Below are 18,458 nucleotides of genomic sequence, written 5' to 3' on the forward strand. Positions count from 1 at the left end.
CTGGGTAGAGTCTCTCAGAGAACAGCCATGCTAGACTCCTGTCTGCAAGTACAACATGGCATCAGTAATAGTCTCAGAGCTTGGTGCCTGCCCATGGGATGAATTCTAAGTTGGGCCAGTCACTGGTCAGCCATTAATTCAGTCTCTGCTCCATTTTTGTCCCTTCATTTCCTTTAGATAGGACCAATTTTAGGTCAAAATTTTTGTATGTAAGTTAGTGTTCTCATTCCTCTACTGGGGAGCTTGGCTGACTACTGGAGGAGGTCTACTCAGGTTCCATATCCCCACTGTTTGACTAAGGTCACCCTGGGAGCTTCCATTCCAGGTCTCTAGGACTTTCTAGAGTTTCCCAACCCTGTCCCCCATCCCCACCACTGGCAACTGGATATTTCCATTCATTCTCCTGGCAGTCTGGACCTTTCTCCTGTCTTTCTTCATACCTGATCCTGTTTCCCTACTCTCTTTTCCCCTTCTCCCATTCATGTCCCTCCTTCCCTCTGCATTCCATGACTATTTTGTTCCACCTTCTAAGTTGGACTAAAGCATCATCCTCACTCGAGCCTTCCTTCTTGTTTGTCTTCTTTGGGTCTGTGGGATGTACCATGGTATTTTGTACATTTTGACTTATATCCACTTATCAGTAAGTATATACCATGACTGTTCTTTTGGGTCTGTATTACCTCATTCAGGATTATATTTTCTAGTTTTATCCATTTGCCTGAAAAATACCTAACACTCTTGTTTTAATAGCTTAATAGTATTTCATTGTTAATGAACCACATTTTCTGTATCCATTCTTTGGTTAATGGACATTTGGGTTGCTTCCAGTTTCTGGCTATTAAGAATAAAGCTGCTATGAACATAGTGGAGCACGTGTCCTTATGGTATGGTGGAGCATCTTTTTGGTATATGCCCAAGAGTGGTATATCTAAGTCCTCAGGTAGAATTATTTCCAATTTTCTGAAGAACTACCAGATTGATTTCCAGAGTAATTGTACCAGTTTGCAATCCCACCAGCAATGGAATAGTGTTCCTCTTTCTCCACATTCTCACCAGCAGATGCTGTTAATTGAGTTTTGTTTTGTTTTAATACTTTATTTTATTTTATTTTATGCATTGGTGTTTTACCTATAGGTATGTATGTGTAAGGGTAAGAGATCTTCTGGAACTGGACAGAGACAGTTGTGAGCTGCCATGTGGTTGCTGGGGATTGAACCCAAGTCCTCTGGAAGAGCACTGAGCCATCTCTCCAGCACCCAATCACTTGAGTTTTTGTTTTCTTTATCTTAGCCATTCTGATGGGTGCAAGGCGGAATCTCAGGGTCATTTTAATTTGCATTTCCCTGATGACCAAAAATGTTGAAATTTTCTTTAAGTGCTTCTTGGCCATTCAGGATTCCTCTGTTGAAATTTCTCTGTTTAGCTCTCTACACCAATTTTTTTTTTTTTTTTTTTTTTTTTTTTTTTTTTGGTTTTTGGTTTTTGGTTTTTGGTTTTTCGAGACAGGGTTTCTCTGTGTAGCCCTGGCTGTCCTGGAACTCACTCTGTAGACCAGGCTGGCCTTGAACTCAGAAATCCGCCTGCCTCTGCCTCCCAAGTGCTGGGGTTAAAGGCATGCACCACCAGCTCTATACACCATTTTTAAATAGGGTTATTTGGTTGGTTGGAGTCTAACTTCTTGAGTTCTTTATATATTTTAGATATTAGCCCTCTTTCAGATGTACAGTTAGTGAAGAACTTTTCCCAATCTGTAGGTTGCCCTTTTGTTCAATTGACAGTATTCTTTGCCTTACAGAGGCTATGCAGTTTCATGAGATCCCATTTATTAATTGTTGATCTTAGAGCCTAAGCTATTGGTGTTCTGTTTAGGAACTTGTCTCCTATACCAATGCATTAAAGGCTGTTTCTCATTTTCTCTTCTATTAGATTCAGTGTATCTGGTTTTATATTGAGGTCCTTAATTACCTTGAACCTGAGTTTTGTACAGGATGATAAATACGGATCTATTTTTATTCACCTATATACAGACCACCAATTAGACCAATTCAACCATTTGTTGAAGATGCTTTCTTTCTTCCATTGTATGGTTTTGAATTCTTTGTAAAAGATCAAGTAATCATATGTGTGTGGATTTACTTCTGGGTTTTAAATTCTATTCCACTGATCAAAATGTCTGTCTCTGTACCAATACCATAAAGTTTTTTTTTTCACTATTGCTCTGTAGTATGGTTTGAGGTCAGAGATGGTGATTCCTTCTAGAGGTACTTTTATTGTTCAGGATTGTTTTAACTATCCTGGTTTTTTATTGTTGTTATTGTTATTTTTCCATATGAAATTGAGAATTGCTCTTTCCATATCTGTGAAAATTTGTGTTGGAATTTTGATGAGTATTTTATTGAATCTGTAGATTGCATTTGGTAAGATGACCATTTCACTATGTTAATCCTATTGATCAATCAATTAACCTAGAAGATCTTTCCATCTTCTGATATCCTTTTTGATTTCTTTCTTCAAGGATTTAAAGTTCTTGTCATCTTTCACTTGCTTGGTTAGAGTTACACCAAGATGTTTCATACTATTGATTGCTGTTGTGAAGGGTGTTGTTTCCCTAAATTTTTTTCTCATGCCATTTATTATTTGTATAAAGGGGGCTACTGATTTCTTCAAGCTAATTTTGTATCTAGCTACTTTGCTAGGAGTTCTCTGGTAGAATTTTTGGGGTCACTTATGTATGCTATCATATGTTCTGTGAATATTGATACTTTGACTTATTCCTTTCCAATTCATATCTCCTTAATTTCCCTTTGTTGTCTAATTGCTCTAGCTAGGACTTAAAATACTATATCAACAAGAGAAGAAGAGAGTGGTCAGCCTTGTCTTGTCCCTGATTTTAGTGGGATTGATTTAAGTTTCTCTCCATTTTTTTCAAGCCATATTTTTCCAGTTTACTGGTGTTTGTATTTCTTGTTTGTTAAGCTTCAACTTTGTATCCTTTACCTTATCTCTCTCTCCCTCTCTTACTCTCTGTCTCTCTCTCTCTCTCTCTCTCTCTCTCTCTCTCTCTCTCTCTCTCTCATTATCTATGGTCTGAGGTCAGTATTTCCATTTTGGTCAAACCTCAGGAATGACATATATAGCTTGATCAGGCTAGCCCTTCTTATCCTGGGAATACTTTTATTCCTGCCCATCATGTTAAATCTCTAACTACATCAACAGGCTGGCAGCCAAAGTACATGACTTAAAACTGATAATGGACCTCCAGACAGAGTTATTAATTTAACAGGCTGGCAAGCCAAGAATGGGTAAGATTCTGCATAGAGCCTTACCAACCTAAGACAGAAGTGCATTGCTTTTGATAATGCATATTCGATGATGTGTAAGGAAGGCATTCTTGGCAGAACGACTTAAGACAGGCTCAGTCTTGTTAACAAAATAAAAAAGGGGGAGAGGTAGAGAGCCTTTGGGGCTACTTGGCAAGAAGCTGACATGGGCCAAGGACAAGCAAATGGGCTGCTTGGCTGGAATATGACATTGGCCAAGGACAAGGAAGTAGGCTTCAGGCAGGAATCTGACATTAGGCTAGAACAAAGAAGCAATTTCAGGTAGGAATCTAGATCTTAGGCTACAACAAAGAAGTAATCTCAGGCAGGAATCTAAATATTAGGCAAGAACAAAAAAGTAATTTCAGAAGGGAATCTAAATTTTAGGCTAGAACAAGGAAGTAGGCTCCAGACATGAAAATGACCTTGGGCTAGGACAGGGAAGTAGGCTCAGATACTGTGGTCATCCTGATAAGCTTTTAGAAACAGTGATCACTGGAGTGTTCACGTAATTGGGTTTAATGCCTTGCTTTTTCTTAGACTATTTGTGTTTATTGTATTGCTTGTTCCTTAACTATTTGCATCTATTGTATTGCTAGACCCTCAACCTAGCACTGACCTTAATAAATGCATGTAATCAAAATGGTATAAAAGCATTAAGGAAGAGAGGGTATAGGATAAAGGGTTCTAGGGAGGAGAAATGGGGAAAGGGGATGACATCTGTATTGTAAATAAATAAAATATCCGATAAAAAAAGAAATATTGACAGGGGCCCAAAAATGTAATTTGTGCAACAGTGACTTGGTAGGACCAAAGCAACTTTATAAGGGGAACATCAGATAGTGGGCATAGAAAGTTCAGGGTTAACTGTGTTCAGTAACATAAGAGCTTTGAAAAGATGCTGGATGGCTTAAGGGCTCAGTGTGGTGCAAAGACATGTAAAAGAGAGAAAAGAGACAAGAAGTATTCTGGGAGGTGTGCATGACCAGAATCATTTCTAGGGGTTCCTGGGCCCTTACTAGGGCTGATTTATTACCTCATCTTCCTGACTACATGTGATTGGCCTAACATCCCTGATTCCTACTCCTAAAACTTTAAAGAATGTTCAAATACCTCCTACTGACTAGTGAATGGCTTGCCAGAAAACAAATTGTTAAGTTGGGCTTCGTTTGGTTGATTGGTTGGTTGGTTAGTTTTTTGCCTTCCCTTCTCCTCTGCCTTTTCTTTGTCCTCTTCACAAAAGATCTGGCAGTTACTTTTCTTGTCTATGTGACCAAATAAATGATAACACAAACAACAAAACAAACAAAAACAGGACATTAATGGAGGCTAGGTTTATTGTACCTATAGATTAAGAGCAATCCAATCCATCATAGCAGGGTAGATATGCCAGGGAAGACTTGGCAACTCTGTGGCCATAAGAGGGAACAGCAGCTGGCTCCATAATATTGGCAGTCAGGAAGCAGAAAGAGGTGCATGCTGGTGTTCAGCTGGCTTCCTTTTTCTTTTTCCCCTTTTATTTAGTCCAGAGTCCCAGTACATGGAATAGTACCACCCACATTCGGGATGGGTCCAACCTCTCTAAAAAACCTCCTAAAAGGCACACCCAAGAGATATGTCTCAAGTAATTTAGAATCCATTTAAGTTGGCAGTGAAAATTAACTCTCACCACATCAGGCAGTAAGCATTACTTTAATTCATTTTCTATTCTTCCATGTGGCCATTCATCTACTGTCTAACTTCTCACTCATCCAGGCAGTCCTCCATGCATTCTCCCACGCCCGCCACCATTTTACCTATCCTATTCTTTGAACGTATGTGAGGACATATATTTTACATCCAAATATTCACTATGGCCCATCTACACATACAAGCATTCATCCATCCAACTACAAGGTATTGACTACTAACTTGGGAAGAAGCACTCTGTTAAACTCTTGAGTTATAAAGTTGAAAAAGAGACCATATCTTTTCCCTGGGGGATCTTGTTATTGAGAAAACAAAGAAGTAAATTTATGGCTAAAGCACAATATATAAAATGTTCAATGCAGAGGGTCATGGGACCATGTAAAAAGAAAGCTATCTCAATGAAGAGTAAAACAATTGAAGATCAGAAGGAACGGTACTTGTCTGGGATTTAAAAGGTTAAGTAGGTATTATCCAGAGAAGAAAGAAGAAGAAAATGTTTCAGAGAAAGGGAAGGCCATGTCAGGGGCTTGAAAGGATGTAATTATCCAAGAGTAGCCAGTAGTTTAATGAGAACAACCCGAGCTTATAAGGAAAATGAACAGCAGGTGATGAGCCTTTGAAGAGCATGGTGGACTGCTAATTACTATGACTGTATCATGAGAGTTTTAGAAAGAAGATAGATGTTTTTAGGGTTTAGTATAGAGCTGAAGGATGGAAAAAGAAAAGAGACAAGAAATACTTAAGGCATGTGTGAACACAGTAGAAGAGAAAATTTCATTCTAAGTCTACTTTAGTCTCCCCAACCTCCACCATTACTATCAAACACATACCTGTCCTACTCACCTTAATGTTTCTCTCCAGTTCTGAGGAGGTATGGTCCTGTTGGTATACCTTTCATGCAGTAACAAATTTGAATGGCCTCAGTTCAATCATGCCTATGATCTCAATTTAAAAAAAAAAGAAAAAAGAAAGTAGAAAGTTGCCTGTTTTCGTTTTTGAGTTTTGGTTTGTTGGTTTGGTTTGGTTTGGTTGGTTTTTGTTTGTTGGTTTCATTTTTTATTTTTGTTTTGATTTTCTAAACTGGAGATTTTTGACATTTTAGTGAAGGAAGAGCAGGGCCCATGTTTTCATTCTTCTAATCAGTTAAGTAGGCAGACACTGACAGTGGGAGATATACATTTCCCCTTTGCAGTAGTAAATGTCACACCATTTGAATGGGTGAGAACCTGTCTGTTTTTCTCTCAAATTTATTATGGAATTTCCTCTGTCATTGCTGAACCTGCAGGTCACCTACTCTGACATACTGTCATCTCATCAGAGCCTTCTCAGAAAATGACAACAGAAAGAAAATGACAATGACCTTGTACCACAGGGGAGAAAGTCTATCTCCATTCAACTTTACAAAGATCGATGTTTTTAGGGTTTAGTATAGAGCTGAAGGATGGAAAAAGAAAAGAAACAAGAAATACTTAAGGCATGTGTGAACACAGTAGAAGAGAAAATTTCATTCTAAGTCTACTTTAGTCTCCCCAACCTCCACCATTACTATCAAACACATACCTGTCCTACTCACCTTAATGTTTCTCTCCAGTTCTGAGGAGGTATGGTCCTGTTGGTATACCTTTCATGCAGTAACAAATTTGAATGGCCTCAGTTCAATCATGCCTATGATCTCAATTAAAAAAAAAGAAAGAAAGAAAGTAGAAAATTGCCTGTTTTAGTTTTTGAGTTTTGGTTTGGTTTGGTTTGGTTTGGTTTAGTTTTTGTTTGTTGATTGAGTAGAAGACCTGGGGGCTACCACCCTTTATCACTAATTTTCTGTGATTTTTTTCAGACAAGTCACACATATTCCCCTTTCTTGTCCTCAAAACAAGATGGAAATGGGCACAAGGATGGAATATGCTTTCCAGATGTGCCAGTTCTAGCCTTTAATAGTATTATTGACCTCCTTCTATGAGCTAATTCATAAAATAGACTATATAAGAACAAACATTGGTAAAGTAATGAAGGTTTCAAGCTCTGCATCCTTGAATGTTATTTCTTCCAATTCCTGATAAATGTCTTTGGGAAAATGATGTTCCTTTTCCATGTCTCAGAGTTTTTAATCTGTACAATACATAATGCTATCAACCTCATAGGTATATTGAAAGGATTATATGCTGTAGATGTACCTCAGTAGTAGAGCATTTGTCTAGTATGTTTGGTGTCCTGGGTAATCTTTAATATCGCTCACAAAAAAAGATTAAACAAATATTATACACAAAGCATTTAAGAAAGAAGTTAACATACTTAAAGATTTCATGTGCATTATTATCATTATCACCTCAGTGTAAATCTTAAGTTCCAGGAGTTTTGTAGGTTTGGAACTTCATGGCCAAGAGAAGCTACTGGAAGCAGGACTACCTCTGGGCCTTGAGCCCTTTCTAGTCCTTCTTACAAAGGAAAATGAGTCCCCACAGTTGTCCTGAAACTTCTAGTAACACTGACTTTTTTCAAGTTTTTTTCAAGTTCGTCTTCTTCAATGTCCCTGTGGCAAGGTTCTTGAGAAGAACCGCTTGTGTTTGCAACCATTGCAGTTTGCACCATTGCACTGCAGAAGTAGCTTGCTGACAGCACTTTACCATCTGTGAGAGGCTGGAGCTCTAGAATGGAAAAGCCTCAAAGACCTGAGCACTCCAGATCTTGTCCCTTGTTGACCTTTTGCCCTTAATTTTTTTTCTGTGGCTTGCCTTGCTATCAAAAAACTAGGAATGAACTTGTAGTGTGATTCAGTTGTAGCACATTTGGGTAGCATACACAAGGCCCTGAGCTTCATCCCCAGTGATGCAAATAACAAACAAATAATCAGTGGAAAACTTGTAATCTCTTTAAGCAAAGCTGAATTATATGAGTAAGAAAACAAACAATATACAGTTTGGGGCTCATCAAAATTCTAATTCATCAAAAATATACTAGTCAAAACCCCTTAGCATGGGCTGCTCAATCGTTTAATAGTGTTCAATAACAAGAATTTAAAACTCCCATTTAAGTTCAGTATTTGATGTACTCTGATTTTCACTTGCAGTATGACCTTCCATTAATAATAATGAAGGCAAACTTTTTCCAAGTAATTTTTTCAGACATAAATCAAAAGCAGATTCAACATTTTTCCCTGATGGAAATGTCAGCATGCAGCTGGAGATGTGACTCTTTAGAAAGGGTAACCATGGAGTCTAGGAAATCAGCAAATGATAATCGGCCAGTGTCTTTCCCCTGAGGAGTGTTAAAAGCTGACCAGTTAAAAGCAGTTAAAAACTGCAGTGCACAATCACACACCTGCTGGAGCCAGATGGCTTCAAATTTGATGGACATGAAGCAGCCATGGTTGCCTGAAATTTCCTTGGTGCTGATGACTTAAATCAATGTTGATGGTGCTCTTTGAGGTTGGATATGGTGGTGCGGTGGTCTTTCAAGTTCAGGCCCCAGAACCTCTTAGAGAAAACTGTTTCCAAGACCCAGGCATTGGTCAAAACATGGGTGATTTGGACAAATAGAGTATATTAAGCAAAATACTTGGGGTTTTGTGCCCCTGACTGTCAACATTGTGTTGGATTTTGAACAAGATATTTAAGTTCAATATGCTTCCGTTTCCATACTTGTAAGGCAAGAGTGGGGTATAAAAAGAACCAAAGGTGTAAAGCTATTCTCTTTAAATGGAGTTGAAGTTCAAAGAGCCACAGTTGGACCTTCGGTGCATTGGGCTAAGAGGATAGTTTCTGAGTGACTTCTTTTGGCATCATATGTTTGGTCAAATATAGATAATCTTTTTGTAAAAGGAGTTTAGAACAAATCAAAGGAAAAGAAATGATCAGACAGACTGTTGTCCCATTTCCCTGCTCCTTGGCTCTGCCAACTTCTGGCTCACAGGTTTGCCCTGTGTTTCCCGCAGGTTTGACAGCTCACTGGCTTCCCACCTAGGACTACCTCTTCAGGACTTGCCTTCTTATGCTGCAAATTACTCAGATGACTCTAAAACCTGGCGCCCTGTGGAGATTTCTCGACTGGTCAGCAAGTACGAAAGTGAGATATCTGACAGGAGGATCTGTGCCTCTGCATCAGCACCAAAGACCTGCAGCATTGAGCGCATCCTTCGGAAAACAGGGAGGTTCCAGAAATGGCTGCAGGCCAAGCGCCTTACACCTGACTTGGTGCAGGTGAGTGCGGGCCATGGGTGAAATGAGGGGTGGCAAGAGATTTCCACTCATACATCACACCTCTCACTTCAAAACACAGAAGCCCTCAAACCTGTGGGTTGCCACCCCTTTGGGGGTCAAATGACTCTTCCACAGGGGTTACTGTAGCCTATCAGAAAACATAGATATTACATTACAATTTGCAACAGTAGCAAAATTACAGTTATGAAGTAGCAACAAAAATGATTTTATGGTTGGAGGTCACCATGAGGAACTATATATATTAAAACGTCACAGCATTAGCAAGGCTGAGAACCACTGCTCTAACATAAAGCAGAAGTATTGGTTTATCTAAAGTATGACAAAACAGAGTGGCTTGTGACAAGAAAGGAACTAATCAAAACTGGCTTTTAACACTCTGTCATGTTGTCATCCACCACTTTCTTCTATGTGATCCTCAGTGATTATTTGATAAATAGTCCCTGACTGTCATCTTTGAGCTGAAGTTTTGTCAAACCCTTAGCAACCCTTACCAGCCCACTCCTCTGACAAGGATGCCTTCTCAACTCCTAGGTGAGCTAAACCACTCTCTATAGAAGTGCCCATACAAAGGCCAGGCATGGTGGCATGTGGCTGTAATCTCAGTAGTCAGGAAGTAAAAGCAGGAGGAGCATGCCACAAGTTGGAAGCCAGTTTGAGCTACATAATAAGACTATCACACACACACATATATACACACACACATACCATTGATTCTGCTCTGCTCTTTTAAGAATGCTGACTAGTACATATAGAAACTATTTTAAAATCAGGTATCAGGAAAAGTACAGTGCTGGTCTTAAAAGTACCATCTGACACTGGATAAAGCTGAGTTTTCCAAGGCTGTATGTTTCCTCTAGCTTCTTGCTAACAAGTCCATAGTGAGACACACAATTCCCCAAGGCAAGACTATTTCTACCTTGAAACTGGGAAACATTGCAAAAGAAGGAACTTCCTGGCATACAAGATGAATTCCAAAGTCTGTGGGGATCTCTGCTACTATGCCAGCCAGCAGAGTGATGATCCCATTCCAGGGAATAATGAAAATAGTTCATTCAACACAACTAAGAAGCCAGTGTTGGTTCAAACTTCAGTAGTCTGAACTCAAAACATTTATTTGAGACATAGCTAAGCACAGCAAAATTTGGTGAATAGCTTCCTGGTGATAAATAACTCAATCCCATGGGTACAAGAAAGCTTAAGACATGACTTTATTGATACTCTTCATAAAGTACATGTGACATCTTCCAAAATTATAGGTCCTATAGATTAACAAGCTCATGAGACAAGCTCGTGCCTCTGCCATACAATGCAAAAGTCACCAGTCTTCTCCCAGCCTTCTGGGTGGAAAACAGGTTATACATTTCTTTTTGGAGAGACAACTGTGTGTTTAATATTCCAGGTTCCCCTAGTGCTTATCTGTGAGCACAAGAACCTTCATGCCTCCCACAAAAGTCATTACAATTCAGGTAGATCAGTCTTAGGCTCTAGAGCAGTGGCGCTCGGCCTTCCTCATGTAGCAACCCTATAATGCAGTTCCTCATGTGATGACCCCCAACCATAAAATTATTTCATCGTTACTTCATAACTGTAATTTTGCTACTGTTATGAATTATAATGTAAATATCTGATATGCAGGATACCCTATATGGGTCTCAACCCACAGGTTGAAAAACACTGCTGTAGACTAAGGTAAACTATTGCCCTTGTGCCCTAGACACTTTCATAATAAGAATAGACTGAGAGTCCTGTGAGCCCTGACAAGCTCACGGCACCCTTCTGGTACATCTAGAGTCACCAATATTATTGTATGTGGATACCAAGGTGTAGGTCAGAGACCCATAGTAGTAGTTCAAATATGCTTGGCCCAGGGAGTGGCACTATTTGGAGGTGTGACTTTGTCAGAGTAGGTGTGACCTTGTTGGAAGAAGTGTGTCACTGTGGCGGTAGGGCTTGGAGATCCTCCTCCTAGCTGCCTGGAAGCCAGTCTTTTCCTAGCTATCTTTGGCACAAGAAGTGGAACTCTCAGCTCCTCCAACCCCACATCTGCCTGGATGCTGCTGTGCTTTCTGCCTTGATGATAATGGACTGAACCTCAGAACCTGTAAGTCAGCCCCAATTAAATGTTGTCCTTCATAAGAGCTCTTGGTCATAGTGTCTCTTCACAGCAATGAAAACCCTAACTAAGACACCCATGGAACGTGAAAGCTGTGCTTGAATCTCAGGTCTGCTACTAAAAACTGGCACAATGAAAAGAAACAGAATCCTAGGAAGAATTGAGTGCTTCTGATTCTCATTCATACATTCAGCAAGTTTCTACAACTGTACTTCAGCTGTGGATTTGGAGATGAATCACATGTAGTCTCCTCTCCCAGGAACATTGGACTCAGTGGTAGAGACAGAAAAGCCCACAAACTATCAACTCTTTCAACTTGTAACATCTTTATGGGGACAAGGGACAGACTACTGACTTGAGTCTTTCATTCACTGACCAGTGGCCTTGAGTTTAAGCCTTCGACTTACCTCACTCTGCTTTGACATTCCTGCTGAAGACTGAGGTAGGAATAGGGCTTCTGGATAAGCTCAAAGGCCCTCCAAATTCTGGCATTCTTTGACTTCTGTGGCTCTGCTGAGTTTACTTCGCAGACAGACCTGAAGTCTACTATCATTGGCTTTTCTCATTTCTAAAATGGCAGTACATGCTCCCTGTTCAGCCTGATTCCTTCATCCTGGTATGCTTAGAAATAGAAGATGCTTTGGGAAAGGCCCATCACTGTCAAAATACATGTGGTATTTCGGTAATAAATGAGCCCCTTTCTTTTATTTATTATGCAAATAATTTCTCCATGCATTTTTTTTTTCATTTTGCATTTGCCATGTACTTACAAGTTTCCCTTCTTTCTACCCAAACATCTCTTACCAGCAGTGAGACAGCTCATACCATAGTAGTATTCATCTTTTGTTGCCCCCAACCCATCTTTTCATCCCCAGTAGACTTTCTGCTTTCTTATAAAACAAAAGAAAAAAAAAACCATCAACAACCATTTTATAAATTCTTAACAAATCCCATTGTTTTTCGATTCACTAAGATCAAAGTCATCAGTATTCTTTTCTGGCAGCATCTTCTCCCTTTCTTGTCATACTTTTTTCTTAGAGACCCTTTGCCTTTGGCATCTACAGCCTGTCTGTCCTTGTATTATTGCTACACATTGCTGCTCCCAGACCTCATCTGATTATCCCCACATGCCTATTCTTTTCTTTTTAGCAAAACTGTTTCAAATAGATTCATCAGTGGAGGAAAAAAATTCTTACCTAGTGTAACCAGGAAAATTGAAGACCATAGTTTAAAACAATCTTGTAATAAATACTCATAACACTGCTACTTCTAATTGCCAAATGGTGGGAACAACCCAAATGTCCATCAATTGATGAATGGCTAAAGAAAATGGGTCATATCCAAACCATGAACTATTTATTAGTCAGCCTTAACAAGGGAAAAATTACTGATTCACACCACCACATATATGCACCTTGAAAACATGCTCCACAAAATAAATCAGACAGAGAGGGCAAGCGTAATTCTATTTATAGGAAATGGACACAGTAGGTAAATGAGTGGAGACAAATAGAATAGAAGTTGACAAAATCTAAGAATAGGAGAGAATTTGGAGTGACTGTTATTGGGATACAATTCTTTTGGGGATGATCAGATTCTAGAATTAATTAACTAATGATGTTTTCATACCATCATGTGAATGTACTAAAACCCATCAAATTGTATAGTTAAAAATGACTAAAATGGCCAGGCATTGTAGTGTCTACCTCAGTACCAGCACTTGGGAAGCTGGGGCAGGAGGGTGGCAAGTCTGAAGCCATTCTGCACTACATAGTGAGACCTTTTATCAAAAAAAAAAAAAAAATCAATAGTTAAAGTGTTGAACTTCATGTTACATGAACTTTAATTCTGTAATTAAAGGAAGTATGGTAGAGACATATGTGATCAAAGAACATTGTGTCTGAGTATGAGTCTATCCTTGTAAAACTCCGTGCTAGGTGCACTGAATGAGTCCCAATTAAAAAAAGAAAGGAGTCATTAAAATACTAGCCTATCTTGTGATTCCCTTCTTTTAAAGGCATGTGATAGACAGCTAACCTCCTAGTATACCCTAGGCTAAAATGATAACAATGAAAAGCGTTTAACTGCCAGCACTCCAGGAAAACATTTGGATACAAAGCCAAGAGTGTAATTCTCTGGCATAACAATAACAGTGGTGTTTTGTTAACTATTTCAGATGTTCCTAATACTGCCAGTCTTCTGTGGCCTCCATGTTGTGGGTTCCATCAACCACAGATCCAAAATAATCTGGGGTACTCACTTATAGTCCTAGCTACTTGGATTCTGAGGCAGAAGAACCCCTGGAATTCAAGAATTCTAAAGCGGTCTATGCAACATAGTAAGAACCCACCTAAAACCACTCTAAAATGACAGTGCATGCATTAACTGTAAACATATTTTTCCTTTTTTTCTTTCCCTAAGCAACACAGCATAATTATTTGCATATGATATAGGTTATTGTAAGTCATCTAGAAATGATTAAAATTTTGGAGATGTGCCTAGCCTCTACACAAATACTCCAACACTTTCTATAAAGGATGAAGTATTGAGGAGGACCATGTACCCAATCACATACCCATATATTCTTTCCATATAGCGCCAGAACCTTTCTCAACAGCATTCTAAGCAAGCAGTGTCTGTCCCTAATCTCATCTGGAATAAGCTGATATCTCTGAATCCTAGATTTGGCTGAACAGCTCTGCTCTCTTTTTCTGACAATCCATCAGGCATAGGGACTTATTTATGGTTGGGAAATCCTGTTTATACTTATGTGGGAGTTTTATGCACCAAATGGGGAGCTATTACAAGATGCATGGGAACGAGATGTACCTCATCTTTCAATGTACACCAAATAGCCCAGAGCCAGCTCAGCCTACCAGCCAAGCCTGGCATTTTATCAGTGTTTGACTTAAGCTGCCTAGCCCCACCGCATTTCCTCAGGAGCTACTCTCTATAACAGTGATCTAGACCAAATCTCTTAAGTGTGTGTGTGTGTGTGTGTGTGTGTGTGTGTCTGTGTGTGTGTGTGTGTGTCTGAGAGAGAGAGAGAGAGAGAGAGAGAGAGAGAGAGAGAGAGAGAGAATGAGGAAGGGAGGGAGAGAGAGAACGAGGAAGGGAGGGGGAGGGAGGGGGAGAGAGAGAAGGAGGAAGGGAGGGGGAGGGAGGGAGAGAAAGAGAGAGAGAAGAAGGAGGAAGGGAGAGAGAGAAAACAAGGAAGGGATGGGGAGGGAGGGAGGGAGGAAGAGAGAGAGAGAGAGAGAGAGAGAGAGAGAGAGAGAGAGAGAGAGAGAAAGAGTAAGAGAGGGAGAGAGGGAGAGAATGTACAATTGTGGGTTGGTATATGTTCAGGGAAAGTAGGAAAGGGCCACAATAATCTAACAGCTCTTGTTCAGAAAACTAGCAAGGTAGAGAGGAGAGGAGAAAACAAAGAAGTAGAAGTAAATAGAAGGTGCATTGCAGCTGGCTTTGGGCCTTAGATCTGGAAACTGTGTCTTCTTGTTTATTAATAAAGTTGGCATGGGTGAAAAGCCTAGTGGTCCTCATCAGAGGCAGAGTCTGGAGTCTGGGGTGCCCCTCCTGTAGAGCCAAGTCCAGCTTTGTCATGTAAACACTCTTTGGAGACACAGAATATCTACAGCAGGAGCTGCCAAAGATGGTGGCAGAAGCAGTAATCAAGAGGAAGTTGAAAATCCAGGGCGTGTGTGGCTGTGTGTGCCCAGCACTTACCGTAATAAAACCATGACTTTTCTACACTGTTCTGATGGAAATATCCCACAGCCTAAATTGCTAGTCCCCAAACAGAAGCACAGCCAAAAACATCACTCTTTTTTTCACAATACATTTATTTGCAAAACTACAAAGAAGGCTTCCCTGTTATTTTGCCAAGTGCAAAGAAGCAAGTACCCCAGCCAACCAGGGATTGGAAAGGGAAAAACACATTCACCCCATCATGTCTGCCTTTCACCCTCTCAAGAACCATCTAATCTGCCTGGACATAATCCTAGATGCCAGTCAGGATACCAACTTCAAGGAGAATGTACGAGGAGCTTTTTGACCACTAGATGGCAATACAGAGTCTTTGAACAGCTTTGTTTAAACCCAGACAGCTGGCGTTTTTACTTCCTAGTTTCCATTATTTCTTTGAATAGATCGATTCGGGAAAATAAGCAAATTCACCAAAACGCTGCTTAATCGTTCAATAAAAATATAGGCTTATATGTAACTGCTAAACAAGATAAATTGATATTTGCTTAAATTTAATTCAAAAATATCTAAGAGTCTTTGTTTTTTGAGGGTTTTGTTTTGTTTGACCATTTTATAAATTTATTTGCTCAAACTCCTCAGAATCTTCTGGATCTGGAGGGGTTTTCATTCACTTTTATAAGTTGCCTTGGTCATAGTGTCTTATCACAGCAAGAGAAAAGTAATTAAGACACTTGGCCTACTAATTTCCGGGCCCTCATTGCATTGTAGTTTCAGGGGGGAGAAGAGGGAAGGAGGGAGGGAGGGAGGAAAGGAGGGAGAGAGACAGGGAGGGAGGGAGAGGGAGAAATAGGTCACCTACTCAGTCCAATAAAATGACTCTTAAATCATTCTTCACAGACCTCATGAATGAAAACAAAACATGATAAAAGGTTTTCCCAGGCTTAACATGGACAAGTTTAAGCAGAAAAGAGAGACAAGAAGACTAGCTGAAAAGTGGGCATAAGACAGGTCACCAGGGTACTCAGACCTGCCCACATGGCACTCAAATGTAGAATAGAGCAGGCCCCCAGCCAATGCATAACTAAAGTCTAAACAGTCAAGGCAGACCATGTAAGAGAGCCTTGCCTAAAGACAAGGCCTTTGAACTTTTCCAGCACTTACACATTAGTGAACCAAGCCCCCTCAAAAGACATCAAGCCATCCTCCATTTTTGCTATAAAATCCTTCCTTTGAGATCTCACTACCTCTGTTCTGATGTACAGCAGCCCCTCCTTTTATTTGAACTTTCACTCTACAGTTCCCACTACCTACAGTCAGCCATGGTTCAAAATATTAAGAAATTCTAGATACAAGCAATTCATAGCTTTGAAATAAGTCTTACTATAGTATACTGCTATGATTATTATGTTTTTATTTAATTGGCATCAGCATGTCTCTTAAGCATTTCTTTATGTGTGGTAATTTGAATAGGTATGGCCCCATAATCTCATCTGTTTGAATGCTTGGCTCATAAGTAGTGGCACTATTAGGAGGTGTGGTCGTGTTGGAGGAAGTGTGTCACTGTGGGGGTGGTGGGCTTTGAGGTTTCCAATGCTCAAGCTACGCCCAATGTGGCACATAGTCTTCCTTTGCTGACTTTGGATCAATATGCAAAACTCTTGCGTTCTCTAGCACCTGGCTTGCCTGAATGCTGCCATGTTTCCTGCCATGATAATAATGGACTCTGAAACTGTATGCCAACCCCAATTAAATATTTTCCTTTATAGGAGCTCCAATGGTCATCCTGTCTCTTTACAACAATAAAACCACAACCAAGACATGAAGTTTCCTTTTTTGTAAGATATGGTTTCTCATTGAACTTAGACTTACCACTTTGGCTAGGCCACCTGTCTCTACTCTCCAACTCTCAAGTTACAGATGTATGCCACCGGTAATTCCAGGATTTTATATGGGTACTGAGGATCCAAACTCAGGCTCTCATGCTGGCACAGAAAGTACTTTATTAACTGAGCCAAGTTCCTACCTAGCCCCTCACTTACTGTATTTTAGTATTAGTTATCATTATACTTTACTGTGAATAAGTTTTAAATTAAACTTTTTCCGAGTTTTTTGGATATGTGGAGAAACATAGTTAATTTGGAATTGGTTTATTTAGAAATGGTGCTATATATGGTTTCTCTCATGTACAGAATAGCTTAGAACAAATTACCTGCAGATAAGAAATGGATGCTTTTCCTGCAAATGTGACTTGGCTCAGAGGCCTCTGGACTGGCTATGTTTGTATGTATGCTCACATAACGTGAAGAAAGCAGAGGTTAAACGTTATAACTATAGAATACTTTCTATAAAGGAAGTCACATGGAAAAATAAATTTAAAAAAACAGCTTATATACTATGTTTTAAAAGTGTTTACTAGGCCATAGACCTCTCAATAAATTTTTGAATCTAGAAATATTAAACACCATTTTCTCTAATCAAAATACAGTAACAACAGACAAAAAATAAAAAGACAAAGACAGGGCTGGAGAGATGGCTCAGTGGTTAAGAGCACTGACTGCTCTTCCAGAGGTCCTGAGTTTAAAACCCAGCAACCACATGGTGGCTCACAACCATCTATAATGAGATCTGATGCCCTCTTCTGGTGTGTCTGAAGACAGCTGCAATGTACTCATATAGATAAAAATAGATATTTTTTTTTAAAAAAAGACAAAGACAAAAACACGGGGATTTAACAGCATTATCTTTAGAGCACAGAGCAAAGAACTGAAATTGTAATGTGGAGAAAATAACAATGAGGGAAATTCCATATTACCACTATGCACATGATTTATTAGCCTTTGCCAGATCACTGTTCAGAGGAAATTCTGAAATCAGTGCAGAGATGTGGCCTGACGTGGAAGAACAAAAGGATACAAAAATGAATGTTAGTTCAGCCAAAATCAGAGTCACTTACAGTAGACATAATTTTCCCAACTGGGTTAATTCTCCTCTCTGAATATTATCTAGACTTCTATGGAAGACATGATTCATAAACTTTTCAGGACTATTAAGAAGTAAATTTACTCCCAGTTTATATATGACAGCAGGCCTTGGAGCAAGACTAAAATAGATCTCTAAGGCCAGTAAGATGGATCAGCGGGTAAAAGTATCTGCCAGCAAGCCTAACAGTCTCAATTCAATCCCAGGAACCCACATGCTAGGAGAGAAATGACTCTCGCAAGCTGTCCTCTAACTTCAAAATAAGTATCTTGTACACACTAATTAATTGAAGTTTTTGAGTGAGAAAGGAAGGGTTTCTTTGGGGTACACAGTTTTAGGCGATCAGTTCGTCATGCTGAAAAGGGCACATCTGCTGGAGTAGGGAGCAGTTCTATGTTTGTCATAAGTCCTTGAAATAAACTTGAAACATCACCAATT

The 18,458-nt window shown here is 39.6% G+C and overlaps 1 protein-coding gene across 2 annotated transcripts in view; it reads left to right on the forward strand.

The window, feature by feature from the left end:
• The window catches only part of Dipk2b (divergent protein kinase domain 2B), a 43,569-nt gene that overhangs the window by 4,766 nt on the left and 20,345 nt on the right, over window positions 1-18,458 (forward strand). For both annotated transcript variants that reach the window (XR_013106071.1, XM_034485737.2), the window contains exon 2: window positions 8,938-9,202. Coding sequence is in view for 1 of the 2 variants with exons in the window: in XM_034485737.2 (XP_034341628.1) it covers window positions 8,938-9,202 (265 nt within the window). In the remaining variant the exon portion in view is untranslated. The remainder of the gene's footprint in view (window positions 1-8,937; window positions 9,203-18,458) is intronic.

This window comes from Arvicanthis niloticus, chromosome X (genome assembly GCF_011762505.2).
Source record: "Arvicanthis niloticus isolate mArvNil1 chromosome X, mArvNil1.pat.X, whole genome shotgun sequence".
Lineage (NCBI taxonomy): Eukaryota > Metazoa > Chordata > Mammalia > Rodentia > Muridae > Arvicanthis > Arvicanthis niloticus.